This window comes from Orycteropus afer, unplaced genomic scaffold (assembly GCF_000298275.1).
Source record: "Orycteropus afer afer isolate SDZICR_OR568_19922 unplaced genomic scaffold, OryAfe1.0 scaffold00134, whole genome shotgun sequence".
Classification (NCBI taxonomy): Eukaryota; Metazoa; Chordata; class Mammalia; order Tubulidentata; family Orycteropodidae; genus Orycteropus; species Orycteropus afer.
The window spans coordinates 4,761,711-4,780,657 of NW_006921721.1; the positions used below are offsets into that span (position 1 = coordinate 4,761,711).

Below are 18,947 nucleotides of genomic sequence, written 5' to 3' on the forward strand. Positions count from 1 at the left end.
AATATGAAGTCCTTTGAGCCTGGAATTTAACTCACTCCTGTGGCTTAACTCTCAAACTAGACTATGAGCTGAACACCTGCACTGAGCAGATGCACTCCTTAGAACAACCCACCATGGGCGAGCAGAAGGGCAGCATTTGCGCAGGGAGAGAAGTAGAGAGGCAGGAATGCACAGGCAAGAAGGACATAGGGAAAGGGTAACCACAGGGAGGAAGTGGGAGGAGAGCTGTTACACTGCAGGGAATGTAACCAGTGTCACAAAACAAAATGTGAACTGTTGAATATAAAATGAATATGCTTTGTAAAATTTCACTCAAATCACAATAAAAAGTTAAATAAATAAAGTTTTAAAAAAGGCAAAAATATTAAGTCCTGTGAATGTAACCTTGTTGGGGAATAGGGTTTTTCTTCTGTAATGTTAATGAGGCTATACTTGAGTAGGAAAAAACAAACCAAACCCATTGCCATGGAGTTGACTCTGACTCATAGTGACCCCCATTGGGTTTCCAAGGTGGTAAATCTTTATGGAAGCAGATTGTCCAGTCTACCTTCCATGGAGAGGGTGGTGGGTTTGAACCGCCAACCTTCTGGTTAGCAGTCAAATGCCTTAGGCACTGTGTCACCAGAGCTCCTTTACCTGAACAGAGGGGTTACTAAACCTAATTGGTCTGACTGATGTCTTACAAAAAGAGCAGAACTGACACAGAGACACACACAGGGGGAAGGGACCATGTGAGGACCCTCTACAAGCCAAGGAATGCCAAGGAATGCCTGGAGCTACCAACAAGAAAGGATCCTCCCTAGAGCCAATGCCCTGATTTGGACCTTGAGCCTCCAAGACGGTAAGACAATAAATTCCCATTCTTTAAAACTACCCACCGGTGGTTTTTTTTTTTTTTTTTTTTTAATTACAGCAGCACCAGGAAACTAAGACAGTGCTATTTTTCACAATAACCTCTATGCTCTTTAATTTCTGCTCCAATACACTGTGAGCTTGGAACCTAGAATACCAGGCTTGCTGGGCCTGTATGGAAATAGGAGTAGCTAAGTTCCACCTGGGAGTTCTCATTACTAATGTTCAAATGCAAAAGTCTAATTTCTCTGATAGGTGACAACTATTTTTGGCTACTCAAGGATTTTCCCTGCCCCAGCCCCCTAGTACAGCACACTTGTGGATAACTGAAGTTGTTAAATATGTGTGATGTACTTATTCATTCAGCAGTGTATCACTATAGCAAGAGACACATTTTTCCTACTGCTCATGACAGCTTTCCACATGGGAACACAGGAACTGGGAAGGGACCTTCGGAAACCTCTATCCTAGTGACTCCCAAATCCCAAACCTGGGCTAGAGATATCAGAATCATTTTGGAATCCCTACCCCAGATATACTGGATTGGTATTTCCCAGGACAGGGCCCAGGAATCTGTACTTTTACTGTTCACCAAGCGGTTTTGTTACATCTGATTGTGTCTGGAAATCATTGGCTGGGAAGTTGTAATTTCTTGTAGTTGCTGTTAGTTGCCTTTGAATCAATCCCAACACATTGCGACCCCATGTGTTACACAGTAAAACTGCTCTATAGAGTTTTCAATGGCTATAATCTTAACAGAATCAGACTGCTGGGCCTTCCTCCACAGTACCTGTGATGGTTAATATCATGTGTCAATTTGGCTAGATTATGATTCGCAGTGGTTTAGCAGACACTATGTAATCTCTTTCCATTTGGTGATGTGATGTGCACAGCCAATCACTTGAAAGGGGAATTTCCTTGGGGGTGGGGTCTGCCTTCAGTGTATAAAAGGAAGTTCTGGCTAAGCTTACTCTCCCTTTCGCTCTCTTTGTCTCTCCCTCTTTCCCTCTCTCTCTCTCTCTTCCCTGCACTCTTCTCATTGCCTGACCTCTGGTTCTTGGGATGTAAGCCTGCAGAAGTCTTCAGCCAGCACCTGACCAGCAGATTTTGGATTCACCAACCCCCACAATCCTGTAAGCCAGCCTGCCTCCAGCCTGCCATCTGACCTGCAGATTATGGGTTCATCAGCCCCTGCAACCACAGGCGGCAGCAGAGGTCTTCAGCTGCCTCCTGACCCATGGATTTGGGACTTGCCAGTCCCCATGACTGTGTGAGCCATTTCCTTGAAGCCTCACTCTATATTTTTGTATATACACTTCACTGGTTTGCTACTGTAGAAAACACAGACTAAGACAACTGCTGGGTAGATTTGAACTCCAACCTTTATGTTAGCAGTCAAGCACTAACCATTTACATCACTTGTTTAAAGATTAAGTGCCACCCCTTGCCTCGATACTGCTGACCTCATGGTGTCTAGCAACTCAGGAGCCAGCTCACCTGTGAAGGCCATGGACAGCGGCAGTGCCAGGAAGGCAAAGAGTAGGAAAACAAAGCAGGCTGCAGGAAGAAGAAGCAGGCAATGATTAGATATGTACAGCACTTTCCATTCTCTTTCCATTGCAGTTTCTTTATGTATTCCCAGAAACCTGACCTTTTCTCAAGTCAGAGTCAGCAGATGGGAGGAGAAGGTCAGGGCTTGCCTGGGGCTTCTTCGGGGTAGGTACAAGCCAAGCTTCGCATCCTTGAGAGCCCTGTCTCTTCAGATCACATGCCAATGCCAAGACCCAGATTTCCTGCAGGGCCTCTCTAAAGCCTGACAGTTTATAGAAAAGGAGTTTATAAAGCCACTGCCGTGCCCTGTGCCAGGGAGCCAGAAGCCCCAGGCATTAACAGAGTTCCCAGGCAGGATCAACCCTGGGAACCTATACCCACCGCAGATGGTTCTTCCCTTCCCTGGATAAAATTCAGACAACTTGATTAAGCTCTTACGAAGTTAGCTGTGTGAATTTTTTTTTCCCTTTGCACCTAGTTGGTTATATATTCCATAAACCCACTGCCGTTGAGTCGTATGTGACTCATGGCAACCACTCCTTGTGTTTCTGAGGCGGTATCACTATGGAAGTAGATTGCCCAACCTTCCTTCCGAGGAGCCATACCAGTTGCTGCCAGTTGTTTCTGACTCATGGAGACCCCATGTGTGTCAGAGTAGAACTGTGCTTCATAGGGTTTTCAGTGACTGGTTGTTTTAGAAGTAGATTTCCAAGTCTTTCTTCCAAGGCACCTATGAGTGGCCTTGAACCTCTAACCTTCTGGTTAGTAACCAAGTGTGTTAACTGTTTCCACTACTCAGGTATGATATGATCCAAACCCAATGCAACCCACTGCCATCGAGTTGATTCCGACTCATAGCAACCCGTAGGATAGAGTAGAACTCCCTTATAGGATCTCCAAGACTGCAAATCTTTACAAAAGCACATTGCTTCATCTTTCTCCCACAGAGAGGCTGATAGGTTTGAACCACTGACCTTTTTTGTACCACCAAAAATCCAAACAACCTCCTTATATTATAAAACCAAACACCAAACCTATTGCCATCAACTAGATTCTGACTCATAGCGACCCCCATTAGGTTTCCAAGGCTGAAAATCTTTACAGAAGTAGATTGCCTCATCATCTTCCCACAGGGAAGCTGGTGGGTTTGAACTACTGACCTTCTGGTTTTTAGCCAAGTGCGCTACCCATTACACTACCAGAGCTCCTTCCAAAAAACCAAACCCACTACTATTGAGTCAATTCCAACTCATAGCAACTCCTATTGGGTTTCCCAAGTGGTAAATCTTTATGGAAGTAGATTGCCCAGTCTTGCTTCCATGAAGTGGCTGGTGGGTTTGAACCACCAACCTTTTGGTTAGCAGTCAGATGCCTTAGGCACTGTGCTACCAGAGCTCCTTCCAGAGCTCCTTCACCAAAACCAAACCAAACTCACTGCCTTGGAGTCATATCCAACTCATAGCAACACCTTCTTGGGTTTCCAAGGCAGTATCATTACGGAAGTAGATTGCCCAACCTTCATTCCAAGGAGTGGCTGGTGGATTTAAACTGCCAGCCTTCTGGTTAGCAGTTAAATGCCTTAGGCACTACGTCACCAGAGCTTCTTCTAAAACGTGTTACTGACAGCATAGTATAGGAGACTCTGGAATGGGAGTCAGCAGGGTTGGGGTTTTCTTTCTGTTCATACCACTAATGCACTCACTAGGAGATCTACTTCCACAGTGATACTGCCTCAGAAACCCAAGGAGGGGTTGCTATGAGTCAGTTCTGACTTGACAGCACATAACAACAACAACAAGGCATTGGGAAAGAACACAGGCTTAGGGGCTGGATAGGCCTGGATCCAAATCATGGCTCAAAACTGTGAAACTATGGGCAAATTATTTGACTTCCCAAAGCCTCATTTTTCTGGTCTGTGAAATGAGTTAGCAGCTGCACTCACCAGGAGCTCAGTAGCAACTGTAGTGATTAGTTAATTACTTTCCCTCTTAAGTTCTTGATTTCCTCATTTGTTAAATGGCCTACAGATACAAGTTTTGCATGGCCATCTTTTTTTTTTTTTCAATGCATTTAAATGCCTTTTGGTTAGTCCTGCATCCTAGTTCCCGCTTGCAAAGTCTAGGCATTAGCACTCATTTATGTCTTTTGCTAGCTCCTGTTGCCAGACCTGAGAGCAGAGGCAGCATCTCTGTGGGACACTGTGTTGGCCTCTCCACTGTCCACTCCTTCCCCAGTCTTTGTTCCTGTATCCTCACTCCCCACATCTCTATTTCTATGCAGTAAATGTGATATGGCAGAAGTTCATTCCACCTGGGTTCAGAGAAGGGCATGAAGTTTTGCCCTAAATTAAATCAGCATAGTTCTACTCACTGGAATGTTATCAGATGGGCTTGGGACTCATTTTGGGCCAGGGAAACGCAAGGAAAGAGTTATTGATAATGCTGATAGAACTTCACAAACAAGGCTTATCTCTCTCCCTGGGCACAGAAGAGGCAAGTTACTCTGAGGATTGTTGGCAGCCATCTTGCCACCATGAAGGGAAGCCAGTCTGAGACAGAAGCTGATACCACAAAAGGCTAAGAGGAGAAGCAAAAAGAAATTAGGTCCTTAAGACATCCAACAACCACTGAATAACACCATCCTGAAGCTCAACTACTTCTGGAATTTCCATTTGTATGAACTAGTAACCGACCAGTTGCTATGGAGTCAGTTCCAACTCATGGCGACCCCATGGGTGTTGAGTAGAAGTGTGTTCCATAGGGTTTGCAATGGCTGTCTTTTTTGGAAGTAGATTGCCAGACCTTTCTTCTAAGGAGCCTCTGCACAGACTCAAACCTCTAATCCTTTGGTTGGCAGCAGGATGCATGAACCGTGTGCACCACCCAGGGATACTGAGGCCCCCATAGCTACCTTAAATGCCCATCTTGACCTTCGCCTCAGGGAAGTGTTGAGGAGGGCAGGCATACACTTTGATTTGTCCCAGTTTTCATTCCTCCACTTCCACCACCCTTCTCTGTATTACCTACTATACTGATTACCAGAGCCAGCTTTGTGGGCATGCAACCTGTATAGTCCTACCCCCTGTGCTCAGAGGGGCCTGAGCCTGGCTAATGCTCTTCTGTTCCTATCTTGAAACTCTTTATGACTTTTTCTTTGAACTTGTGTCTTGAAAGTAAAGTTCAGTGGGACGATGAAACACGCATGTGAGCAGAGAAGACAATGCAGTGTGTGTGTCTGCTCTGCTTATTCCTTGCCATCCCATGGGCACAATTCCGATGGATCCAAGGTGTGTGGGAGTTCAGCAAGATTCAGAATGAATACAAGGTAATTGTATTCAATTGAGTAAGCAGAGACACTGATAAGAGTTCAGCCTCCCTTTCAAACCACAACTTCCTTCAAATACAGACAGAAGTCAGTGGTATTCTAAGAAACACAAGTGACCAGGAACCCTATCACACCCTTTCTTACTCATGCTATTTCCCTGTATTAGCCAATCATGTACCTTGAAAATGATGACACAGAAGCAAAGGGAAAGATAGGACAACCCATAGTTCCTTTTCCTTTCAGTCCTTCTTTCCAGCTGAAGGTAGAGCATGTTTGTATAATGTGTACACATCACGAATTGAAATACCAACAGTTGATGGGGGCACTGAACTTCTATTAATGGTGGTGGAAAAATTTGGAAACAGATAATGGTGACAGTTGCACAGCATGATGAATGTAACCAGTGCATTGAATTGTTCATGTTAAAAGCAGAGAATTAGCAAATGTTCTGTTATATACATCTTTACCACAATGAAACACAACAAAACAGGAAAAAAGAGTTGACTGACTTCTGTGCAGTGTTTCCACTATACTGGTAAGAACAAAATACATATGAGTTGTGTCATTTTGGTGATTCTGCTCTTGTATTTACATTTAAAACTGGCATTTGCACAATATTAAGATGAATGGTTAAAAAGTGTGTTAATACATTAAAATTTTACTTTTTTCTTTACTTAAAATGACATTAAATGGCAAATGAAGATTCCATGACAACTCTAGAGAGGGAGACTGTGGAAGAAAGGGGAAAGCCTTCTATTTTAGTACCGTTAGTGGCACTTTTCTCTGCATTTTCAGCAAGGCACCCATATTTGAATTTTGCATGGGGCTTTGCAACTTGTGCACCCAGCCCATGGATCACAGATGAAATAGCACTGCTGGCAGGTGTGCCAGACGGAAGATGGACTTCAGGTAATCTAGCCACATCTGTTTTATTTCTCAATTTAAAGCGGGAGGCTGAGGAAGACATTTCTTGCTGGTAAATGGTAGAAAATCAAGGGGCTAATGAATCTCAGTTCTATTTCTGACTTTGGAGGTTCATTACTAGGATGATAAAATGATCAGCTTCCTGGAAAGCTATCACTGTGCCTGTAACAGATGGTGCCACCTGGCCACACGTGAAATCCACATGGTCAGTGGCACAGAGACACAAAGCACTTCCCAGAGGAGCACCTGTCACAAATTTCCACCTCAGAGCCAGGGTGAGAGAGAATACTAGAGCCAGAGATTCCTAATGACCACACAGCAGAAAGCATAACAGCCAACCACTGACCACCTGGGCTCACATCCCACTCCACCCTTGACTGACTCACGTGTGACCCTGGCAGGATTCTTAACCCCTTGTGTTTCAATGTCCTCATTTTATAATTAAGCATAATTATAGTACTTCACTCACTCGCTGCCATCGATTTGATTCCGACTCACAAGCAACCCCTACTGAGTTTCCAAAGCTGTAATTCTTCTACGGAAGCAGATTGCCTCATCTTTCAGCCAAGATCCATCTGACATTTACCATGACGTCAATTCCAACTCATGGTGACCCCACATATGTCAGGGTAGAACTGTGCTCCATTGGGTTTTCAATGGATGATGTTTTGGAAATGGATCACTGGGCCTTGCTTTCAAGGTACCTCTGGGTGGACTCAAACCTCCAACCTTTCCTTAGCAGCCTAGTGTGTTAGCCTTTTGCCCCACCCAGTGATTCCACTTACTTGATCCAGACCAAACCAAACTCACTGCCATTGAGTTGATTCCCACTCATAGTGGCCTTCTTTGGGTTTCCAAGGTGGTAAATCTTTATGGAAGTAGATTGCCTAGTCTTCTTTCCATGGAGGGGCTGGTGGATTTGAACCACCATCCTTCTGGTTGGCAGTCAGATGCCTTAGGCACTACATCACCAGAGCTCCTTACTTACGTAAAAGACTTGTTAAAATGATCAAATGTCCTAATCCATCTAACGTACTTAACACAGTGTCTACCACACAATAGGCACTCAATAAATGTTAGCTATTATTATTCTTCTTTCATGATGGAAGGAACATGGAACCCCAGGAATCAAATGCAGAACTGAAAATTCAGCAAATGTGTGATATACTGTGATTTTCATGGACTTTGAATAAGCTATGTACCAGTTTCCTAGGGCTGCTATAATAACGTATAACAAACTGAGTGGCTGAAAACAATAGAAGACAATAGAAATGTCTCTTACAGTTCTGGAGGCTAGAAGTCCAAAATCAGGGTGTCAACAGGGCCATGCTCTCTTAGAAGGCTCTTTTCTTGTTTCTTCCAGCTGCTGGCAGTCCCAGGCATTCATCAGCTTGTGGCAGAATAACCCGAATGTCTACCTCATCTTCACATGGCCAATTTTCCCAGGATCTGTCTGTGTCTACATCTCTTCTCTTCTTCTCATCAGTACACTTACAAGTATTACTGAATTAGGGCCCACTCTACTCTAGTATGACCTCATATTAATTAATTTTACCTACAAAGATCGTGTTTCCAAATAAAGTCACACTCACGGGTCCTGGCTGTGGGCTGCCGGCAGTTCAGTGGCAGAATTCTCGCTGTCCATGCAGGAGACGGGGGATTGATTCCCAGACAGTGCACCTCAGTGCAGCCATCACCTACCTGTTTATCGGTAGAGGGTTGTGTGGTGTTATGATGCTGAACAGGTTTCAACAACCTCCAGACTCAGATGGACTGGACAGAAAGGGCTACTGATCTATATCCAAAAATCGGCCAATGAAAACCCTATGGTTTTTTTTTTTGTTGTTGTTTATTTTTTAAAATACAAACAAGTTACCATGACGGCAATTCCAGCCCATGGTGACCCCATGTGTGTCAAGGTAGAACTGTGCTCCATTGGGTTTTCAATGGATGATGTTTTGGAAATGAATCACCAGGTCTTGCTTTTTGAGGTAACTTTGGGTGGACTCAAACCTCCAACCTTTCAGTTAGCAGCCTAGTGTGTTAACCTAGGGTGATCTGCAACTGATCATGGGGATGGCGCAAGACTAGGCAGGGTTCCGTTCCACTGTGCATGCAGTCACCACGAGTCAGGGCAGACTCAAAGGCAGCTAACAACAATGAAACAGGTTCTGGGAGAAAGGACTTCACTAGATCTTTTTTTGGGGAACATAATTAAATCCGTAACAAGCTGAGATTTGAGTTGCTCTAAACTTGATCTCCCTGTGCAGCCCTGACCTCATTCCCTAACCCTGTCCTCAGGCTAAGACCTAGCTTCATTAGAGTCAGCCTCATTGGATCAGCACCACCCAGGTCTAACAAGGCTCACTCTGGCGGTTTACTCCAGAGCCACTCCAGACCTAACCCAGCAGAGTCTCTATAAACAGGGCCTAGAATCTATATTTTAAAGCAACTCCCCAGGTAACTCCAAAGTCAGTGGTCAACTCCCATCTTTTATAAGGAGGGCTGGAGATTCTTCTACACAAGTTTTGTTAACACCCATTTGCTCAGTGTGAGGCATTGGGGCTGGGTGGGGATGCTAGGATTTCACTGGAGTGGAAAACCAGATGACCAACTGCCATCGAGTTGATCCTGACTCATTGTCTATAGGACAGAGTAGAACTGCCCCAGAGGGTTTCTATGGTTTTAAATCTTTACAAAAGTAGATTGTCTCATCTTTCTCCCTCCAGAATGTTTGGTGGGTTCAAACCACTGACATTTTGTTTAGCAGCCTGAACCACTGTACCACTAGAGCTCCATACTTGAATAGGAATGATTAGCCATTCATTACACAAGGGCTTCTTTACCATTTAGTCCCAATAAAGACCACTCAAGGCACAGTCAGGGGTCTGAAACCCTCACCTCTTCCATGACCCCCCCACCTCTTGGGGTATCTGTTCATGAGTCATCCATCATTGAGATCTAAGAAACATCACCCGGTAACCTTGGTGAAGCCAGAACTATGGTTGACAGCCACGACCACCACCAAGAAATACAGTTTTGCCTTCAAGTTTATTAAATACCAATTCAAAGGTGGCTCAGAGGGCTGCATTCTTACTCCATTAAAATGAGAATGTCTATCTATAAAGTCAGTTTGAAAGAGGAGATTGTAAGAAAATCAGCTGGGAGGCCCAAGGTTGAAATAATCCAGGATTAGAGCAATGGTCCACCTGTCTATCAGTTTGTCATACTCTGGTGGCTTTCATGTTGCTATGATGCTGGAAGTTACTGGTATTTCAAATACCTGCAGGGTCATCCATGGTGGACAAGTTTCAGGGGAGCTTCCAGACTAAGACCAGGAAGAAAGGCCTGGATATCTACTTCCAGAAATGAGCCAGTGAAAATCCTATGGGGCCCAATAGAACACTGTCTGTCATCGTGCTGGAAGATGAGCTCCTAGGCTGGAAGGTACTTGAAAAACACAGTGGCTGCAACAACAGACTCAAATAGTATCAGGCAATGTGTCATTCTATTGTACATGAGTCAGAGCTGACTTGAACAAACAACAAAAAGTTTGTTAAAGGCTGTAAAAAGAAAGACCATCTAGGACGGTATCTTCCTCAGGAGGGCTCCTGGTTGGGTGGCTCACCATTCCTGCTGATAGCTTGCAGTGGATTTAACTGTGCTGCTCTCATCACCGCTGGTGGCAGCTACCTGCAGCATGTCAGCAGGACAGGTGTCCAAGACATATTAGCACCAAGCTATTGGGCAGAATAAGGCACCAGAAATGTTACAATGGGGAAATCTTGATAGGAAAAGTGGATTCCTTTAAGCTTAGTGTGTTCTCAAGGAACTCCAAAGCCTGTTTCCTGTCAATAGCAAGTGTATCTCCCTATTCAAAGCAGGTTGGGTGCTAAATTAATACCACCTCCTGCAAATTGACCTGGACTATTCCCTCCAGGGATAGATGGGTACAGTGGGATGGTCCAGGTAAAAGGGTGATGCAGGGATGGAGAAGAGGGATGGTTGTGAAAGATGAGGCAGAAACAGTACTGAATGTGCCAGGAGAGGGCAGAAGTGATATAGATGACTGAGGTCTTGCTTAAATAGTTTGGTGGGGAAACTGAGACCATGACCCAGTATTTTTCTCTGCAGCACCACCTCTTAAAGGGTACCACAGAGGCACAAGATGCCCCAGAGGCAATTGGTAAAGGGTTTAGGCAGATACACTCAAACTCAACTCCTCATATTTCCAAACTGCACTCCTAACTCCCCTGTATTTGTAATGGCACCAAGACCTCAGTCACCTACATCACTTCTGCCCTCCCCGGCACACTTAGTATTCTGTCTCTGGCTCATCTTTCACACTCACCCCTCCTCTCCATCCCTGCACCACCTCTTACCTGGACCATTCCACCATACCCATCAATCCCCGGAGGGAATACTCAAGGCCAATTTGCATAGGTGGTATTGGTTTAGCACCTAACCTGCTTTGAATAGGGATGAACGTCTTTATAGATATTCATCACAAACCTTCCAGTCTCATAGGGGAGAGGAGATGTGTGCTCAAGGTTACAGTGTCATCCTTGTTGTTAGGCGCTGTCAAGTCAACTCCAACTCATAGCGGCCCTATGTACAACTGAATGAAACACTGCCTGGCCTCACAATCCCTGCTATATCTGAGCCCATCGTTGCAGCCCACTGTGTCAATACATCTCGTTGAGGTTACAGTAAGATCTGTGTATAAAAGGAGCCACCAGAGCTAGGTGAAGTGGTAGGAAGCCCAGAGGAAACAACAGTCCCAAGAAATCAAGGTGATGCTTTGCAGTGGGTTTGATGGATGGGTTGTGTTTTCACAGGCCAAGTTGTGAGGAGATGGCTTTTCAGTCAGAGGAAGGATCCTATGAAATAAAGGATTTGAGGAAGAACAGCCATGGTTCTTAGGGGCTGGGTCTCAGGGTGGAAGGCCTTTCCCCCAGTGTTCCTCCTGAGCTTGGACTGCTCTGCTCTTTTTCTGGTTGCTGTCTCCCTGAGGAGTCAGAGGGCCTCCAGGCCCCCTTGACAGATGCCCACGGCCTGCTCCCTACACTTATTGGATTTAATTGAGTGATCCTGTGAGGGCTGGAAGGTGGCTGCACACATCTGCTGCAGAGCATTCATCAAGATTTCATTGCTCCTAGTTATTAAAGCGAGCCTCCAGGGCAGCATCAGGGCATGGGAAGCAAATGTACCACAGCAGAGCGAGCCTGATGGAGAAGGACAAGTGAGATGGGGAGCTGGAGGCAAGATGGGGAGCTCTTCCAGGCATGCCAGCTGGACCAGGACTACACTTGGCTGTTGTTGCTCTGAACCCTGGACAGACAGACAGATAGACGGAGGGATGGGTGGGCACCTCTGAGGCCTCTACCAGCCCTACTCCTTAGCTAACTTCCCATGTGGACAGGAAGCAAGCACAAGCAAACCTCGGGGGAGAGCTGAAGACCTCTTGAAATACACTTTCTTTTTCTAATTATATAAGTGTGTAGTAATTTATAAGGAGTTCTGTTGGTGAAGTGGGTAAGACATTTGGCTGCCAAGAAGAAGGTCAGTGGTTCAAACCCACGAGCTGCTCCGTGGGAGGAAAATGAGCAATCTATTTCCATGAAGAGTCAAAATCAACTCAATGGCAGTGGGGTAGTAGTTTATAAGAAATGTGGAAAAGGCAGAAAACCATAAAGAAGAAAAAATCTTAAAGTCATTATAAAGAAAAACACTGTGAGCATCTAAGTATACAAACATCTTGTGTCAAGTTTTATCAGATTTGGGATCAGACCAAGGAGGCTTTTTCTCAGTCTAAATTTTAAAAAGAATGACAATTGCTAAAAAAAAAAAAAAAAAGTAAAACATTCAGAAAAGATGGAAAGCACCAGAGTAAATATTCAAGTGACCACCATGCAGTTTTTTTGTTAGTTTGTGTGCTTTTAAATTTTTCAACTTTTTATTTGGAAATTGGGAGCTCTGGTGGCCTAGTGCCTAAGGCACTTGACTGCTAACCAGAAGGTTGGTGGTTCAAATCCACCAGCCACTCCCCTCAAGGAAGGTTGGGCAATCTACTTCAGAAGTGATACTGCCTGGGAAACCCAAGGAGGGGTTGTTATGAGTCAGTTCCGACTCCACGGCAGTTGTGTTTGTTGTATTTGGAAATACTTCCAGTGCATAGGGATATTCTCTTGTACAACCTTAGTTCAGTTGGTAACTTCATAAATTTACATGAATACAATATTTACATCCACTATCCATATTCCAATGTTGTTGACCTAATAAGGACCTTTATAGACTAGCATCCTTCCCCTGTCCCAGTACAGGATCCAGTCTAGAGGCAGGTATTGCATCTAGCTGGCATGTCTTTATAGCCTCCCAACCTGGAACATTTCCACAGCCCTTCCTTGTTTTCTGGAGTCCCTGGGTGGTGCAAATGGTTAATGCTTTTGGCTGCTAACCAAAAGGCTGGAAGTTCCAGTCCTTCCAGAGGCACCACAGAAGAAAGGTCTAGTGATCTACATCTTAAAACTCAGCCATTGACAGACAACGGTCCTATAAGTTTATGTGTATGATCAGAATTCCCAGGTGTATAGTAGAGCTGACAAGAGGCAAGGTTGTGGTCACTGCTTGGTCACAACCAGCTACCCAGAGGGAGTGAGTAGTTGAATCTGCAGGTTTGGGACCATAGTCGCAGGGGACATCAAGCTCAATTGGCATAACATACTATACAAAACATTGTTCCACCTCCTACTCTGGAGAGTAGTGACTGGGATCTTAAAAGCTAGCAAGCTGCCATCTAAATGCAACGATGGGTCTCTCCTTGCCCAGAGCAAAGAAGAATGAAGAAAATCAAAATTCATGGAAACAATTAGTCCTAGTGACTGGTACATCATCTGATCTGCAGCCTATATGACTATGAGACCAGAACAACTAGATGGTGCCCGGGTACCACTGTCCTCCACTTGGAAGGGGATCTATGTAGGAGATCCTTGATAGAGAGGGAGAACAATGTGGAACAAAACTCAAAATCATTTGGAGAAAAAAAAAAAAAAAAGGGGGGACCAGGTTTGCTGGTCCAATAGAGCCAGGTGGAACCCCTGAGACTATGGCCCCTAGCTGCCCTTCAGGTCTGGAATTGAACCCACACCTGTGGTTTTCAGCCAATCAAGATACAGGCATATGAGTTAAAAACATTTATCTCAAGTAGATACACTCCTTGGAGAGAACAATCATGGGAGAAAGAAGGGCTGCTTATGCACAGGGAGACAGCTCAGGGGGCAGGAGTGTATGGATGGATGGACACTGGGAAGAGGTAACTATGGGGAGGAAGTGGGAGGGGAGCTGTTGCATTGTGGTAAACTGTGGTCAATGACATGAGACAAAGTATATGTGAACTGCTGTATGGAAAGTGAATTTGCTCTGTAAATCTTCACCCAAATCACAATTACAAAAAACAAACAAACAAACAAACAAACTCAGCCATTGAAAACCCTGTGGAGCACAGTTCTACTCTGACACCCATGGGGTCACCATAAGTTGGAGTCTTCTCAGTGGCAACTGGTTTTTGTTGTTTTGTCTTTAATTTCTATGGTATTGACATTTTTGAATACAGTCCTCCCTGATCTTTTCAAATAGAATATTCTTCACTTTGTGTTGTCGGATGTTCCTTGTGTTTAGTGGTTGTTAGTTGCTGTCGAGTTGGCTCTGACTCATATAGACTCCCGCACAATAGAACAAAACACTGTCTGATCCTGCGCCATCTTCATGGCTGTGGGTACAGATGTTGATATGCTGAGTTTAGATTAAGGTTCTTGGCTGGACTATTGCACAGGTGATGTCCACCTGTCCCTCACGGGTAATGTTGATTTTGAACCTCAGTCAACATTTAACCCATTTTTTCTAGTGTATGATTACTATGTTTTCTGCTTTGCCACCAATAAGCAGTTTGTGGGAAGACTCTATATGTCCCTGAAAATATCCTGCTTGTCATAAAACTTCATGGATTTAGCATCCACTGATGATGTTTGTCTGATTCAGTCTTTACCTCGGGGCCAAGTGGGAGGAAGCAGAGTTCTGGGCCCAGAAATGCATTTTGGAGGACCCAGGGAGTAGAAAGAATCTGGCATTTTCAGGGAAGCAAAAATGTTTTAGTCTGATAGGTTTCTTCAGCATGAAAAGGGCAAAAAGAGATGACACAAGAGGTAAGCAGGGGCCAGATCATAAAAGGTCTTTCAAGTGCTGAGAAGTGTATATTCTATTCTGCAGGTAATGGGGAGTCATGGAGGGTGTGTGTGAGGGGACCTCTCTGCCACTACATGCAGAACAAGCTGAGGCAAGGAAAGCTTTCAGGAGGCCTTGCCATAGTCCAGGCTGAAGATGGCGTTGTTCACAAAATGAGAGGGGAAAGTTCAGGGAAGAAGAAGACCAATGTCTCCAGGTAGGGCTGATCAACAGTGTTAAGTCATCTTCAAGGGCAAGTGAAGAGTTGTAAAAATGACATGGAGGTAGTGTCTGACCTCTTCTAACTTTGCAAGGAGGAAGGAGAATCAAGATCAACACCAGCACCCAAAGTTGATTTCTATGAGGTAGAGGTCAGACATGCCTCCACCCTCCAACCTTTTCACCAGTTCTAACACGAACTGCCCCTTCTGTAACATACCACCTCTCTCTGCTGGGTTCAGCAATTTGTTGCAATGGCCACACAGAACTCACAGACAATACTTCTGATTGTGGGTTTCTTAGGGAAGTAACAGGTTATAATTCAGGATCAGAAACAACTCAGGACATGGTTCTTCAATCAGGACAGTCTCTTCTCAGCCATGCTGCAGGCACACCTCTCTCTCTGGCATTGGTGCCCTGTGGCCCCTTAGCCTCTGTCCTGCTCCAACAAGTGTTACAAAGCTCTTTTAATTCCATGGATAAATGCCCAGAAGCACCATACTCCACCAGTAAGCTGTGGCTGGAAGGCACTCAGCTTTCTCACTCCATGGGCCAGGAAGCCCATTGTTCTGTCTTGTGCCAGTCTCTTGGTTCTGCTGTCTCTGCTGCCACCATTTCTCTGCTGCTGCTTCTCACCATCTCTCACCATCTCTGGTCTGGATCGAGGAGGTTCTCTGTCTCCTGGATTGAGGAGGTTCAGTGCAGGGATCTCAGATCCAAAGGACATGTTCCACTCCTGGTTCTTCTTTCTTGATGAAAGTGAGACTTCCCCTTCCCACCTCTGGGATGGCTCATTTTAAGCCTAGTGGGATTGGAAAACTGATCAATCCCCAAGTTAGAGTTCTATACATTTTATTTGTATGGTCCCCCATAAGCAAGGATGACATGGCTCTTATTTATATTATTAGCAAACTAGCCAATCCCCTTGGTGGGCCTCAACACCTCACATTTGCATAGTCCTACCCAGTCATTTGGTGGGAGTTATGAAGACCATGGCTAGAAAAGACATATTAAGTAATTCATTGCACCACAGGAGTGAATGACCTAGACCAGTGAATTTACTGTGCAGCCAGGAAATATCCCTTTTTCTGGGAAACTTAAGTCTGACCAAAAAAACACACCCAAACTCAACTGCCATCAAGTCAATTCCAACTCACAGTGACCCTATACAACAGAGTAGAATTGGCCCATAGGGTTTCTAAGGCTGTAAATCTTTACGGGAGCAGACTGTCTCATCTTCTCACATGGAGTAGCTGGTGGGTTTGAAGCACCCACCTTTTGGTTAGCAGCCTAATGCTTTAACCATAGCACTACCAGAGCTCCTTAGTAAATCTGACAGTAGTGTGGAAATCCTAAGAGTAACATGTTCTCTCTTATCAGCATGATGTCACTGCACAGCTCTTTTTGCATAAATAGGTAGGATGTATGTGAGTGCTCAACAACTGTCAGTTTCTAGTACTCCAGTGGCTTAGGTATTGCTATGATGTTGGAAGCTACGTCACCAGCATTTCAAATACCAGTAGGGGCAATCATATTGGATAGGTTTCAGTGAAGTTTCCAAACTAAGACAGATTAGGAAGAAAGATCTGGCAATCTACTTCTGAAGTTGTTGTTGTTGTTAGGTGCTGTGAGTCAGCTCCGACTCATAGCAACTCTATGGACAACAGAACAAAACACTGCCCGGTCCTGTACCAGCCTCACAATCCTTGCTATACTTGAGCCCATCATTGTAGCTGCTGTGTCAATCCATCGCATTGAGGGCCTTCCCCTTTTTTGTTGACCCTCCACTTTACCAACCACGATATCCTTCTCCAGGGAATGGTGCCTTCTAACAACATGACCAAAGTAGGTGAGATGAAGTCTGGCCATTCTCGCTTACAAGGAGTGTTTTGGCTGCACTTCTTCTAGGACAGATTTGTTAGTTCTCCTGCCAGTCCATGGTATTGTCAGTATTCTTCACTAACACCCCAACTCAAAAGCGTCAACTCTTCTTCGGTCTTCCTTATTCATTGTCCCACTTTCACATGCATATGAGGTGACTGAAAACATCATGGCTTGGGTTCCCCAAAAATAAACCAAACTCACTGCCATCGAGTCGGATCCAACTCATAAGCAACCCCTCCTTGGGTTTCCAAGGTGGTATCTCTAAGGAAATAGATTGCCCAACATTCCTTCTGAGGAGTGGCTAGTGGGTTTGAACTGCCAGCCTTCTGGCTAGCAGTCAAATGCCTTAGGCACTATGCTCCCAGAGCTCCTATGATTTGGGTTAGGTGCACCTTAGTCTTCAAAGAGACATCTTTGCTTTTCAGCACTTTAAAGAGGTCTTTGGCAGCAGATTCGCCTGGTGCAATATATTGTCTGATTTCTTGACTGCTGCTTCCGTTGGTGTTGATTGTGGAACCAAGTAATATGAAATCTTTGACAACTTCAATATTTTCGTCATTTATCATGACGCTGCTTATTGGTCCAGTTGTGAGGATTTTTGTTTTCTTTAAGTTAAGATATAATCCACACTGCAGACTGTAGTCTTTAATCTTCATCAATAAGTGCTTCAAGTCCTCTTCACTTTCAGCAAAGTTGTGTCGTCTGCATTTCACAGGTTATTAATGAGTCTTCCTGCAATCCTGATGCCACGTTCTTCATATAGTCCAGCTTTTCAGATTATTTGTTCAGCATACGTATTTAATAAGTATGGTGAAAGGATACAACCCTGACATACTCCCTTCTTGATTTTAAACCATGGAGTATCCCCTAGTTCTGTTCGAATGACAGCCTCCTGATCTATGTTCAGATTCCTCATGAGCACAATTAAGTGTTCTGGAATTCTCATTCTTCTTGTTGGTCTCAGGTCTCGAAAGGAGTGTCGGCGCGAGGAAGCTACCACTGACACGATAATGCAAAAGCAAAAGGAAAGTTTATTGGCTAGCTCGAGCTAGGGTCTCCACTTACACCGACGCAGCGCTTTGGGCAAAAGACCCCATGCTCTACCACAATTACAATTTTATAGGAAAAATACAGGGTGGAGTAACACAAAAGCAAAGAGATCCCTCTCTCCTTTGATTGGTTGTTGCTAGGGGGTAGAAGAGGAGGGGAGGGGGTTTTAGGGCTCTGTGAGGTAAAGCCCTGAGGCGTGGGGAACGTGCTGGAGTTCCTGGCACTAATGGCTCCTGGTTAAAGAATAATTACCTGGAGGGGAGGGGGGTCTAACGTGCTGGAGTTCCCGGCATTAATGGCTCCTAGTTAAAGAGTGCTTACTCACTGATCTGCACTGAACACTTTCCCTTGTTACCCTCCCGAGAGGGACTGGGTCTCCGGGAACAAGGTAAGCATGGGTGTAGCACAGAGTAGCAGGCCGGAAGAGCAGGAGGAAAGGGTGGAACCCAGGAAGCCAAAGAAAAGAGCTATCAGCCAAGGGGCAGTTTAAGCATAGGTACTGAAACAAGGTGGGCTTGTGCTTACTCACTGATCTGCACTGAACACTTTCCCTTGTTACCCTCCCGAGAGGGACCGGGTCTCCGGGAGCTAGGTAAGCATGGGCGGGCTTGTGCTTAGTCCCCGGGAGCGAGGTAAGCACAGGTGGGCTTGTGCTTAGTCACCGGGAGCGAGGTAAGCACGGGCATGCTTGTGCTTACTCACTGATCTGCACTGAACACTTTCCATTGTTACCCTCCCGAGAGGGACCAGGTCTTCGGGAGCAAGGTAAGCACGGGCGCAGCACAGAGTAGCAGGTCGGAAGAGCAGGAGGAAGGGGTGGAACCCAGGAAGCCAAAGAGAAGAGTGATCTGCCAGGGGGCAGTTTAAGCATAGGTACTGAAACAAGGCGGGCTTGTGCTTACTCACTGATCTGCACTGAACAC

At 45.1% G+C, this 18,947-nt stretch overlaps 1 protein-coding gene across 1 annotated transcript in view; it reads right to left on the reverse strand.

Annotated features, from left to right (window-relative positions):
- TMEM272 (transmembrane protein 272) overlaps window positions 1-18,947 on the reverse strand; it is a 38,254-nt gene that overhangs the window by 13,373 nt on the left and 5,934 nt on the right. Inside the window, exon 2 of the mRNA XM_042781569.1 lies at window positions 2,350-2,409. Within this exon, the coding sequence (XP_042637503.1) occupies window positions 2,350-2,409 (60 nt within the window). The remainder of the gene's footprint in view (window positions 1-2,349; window positions 2,410-18,947) is intronic.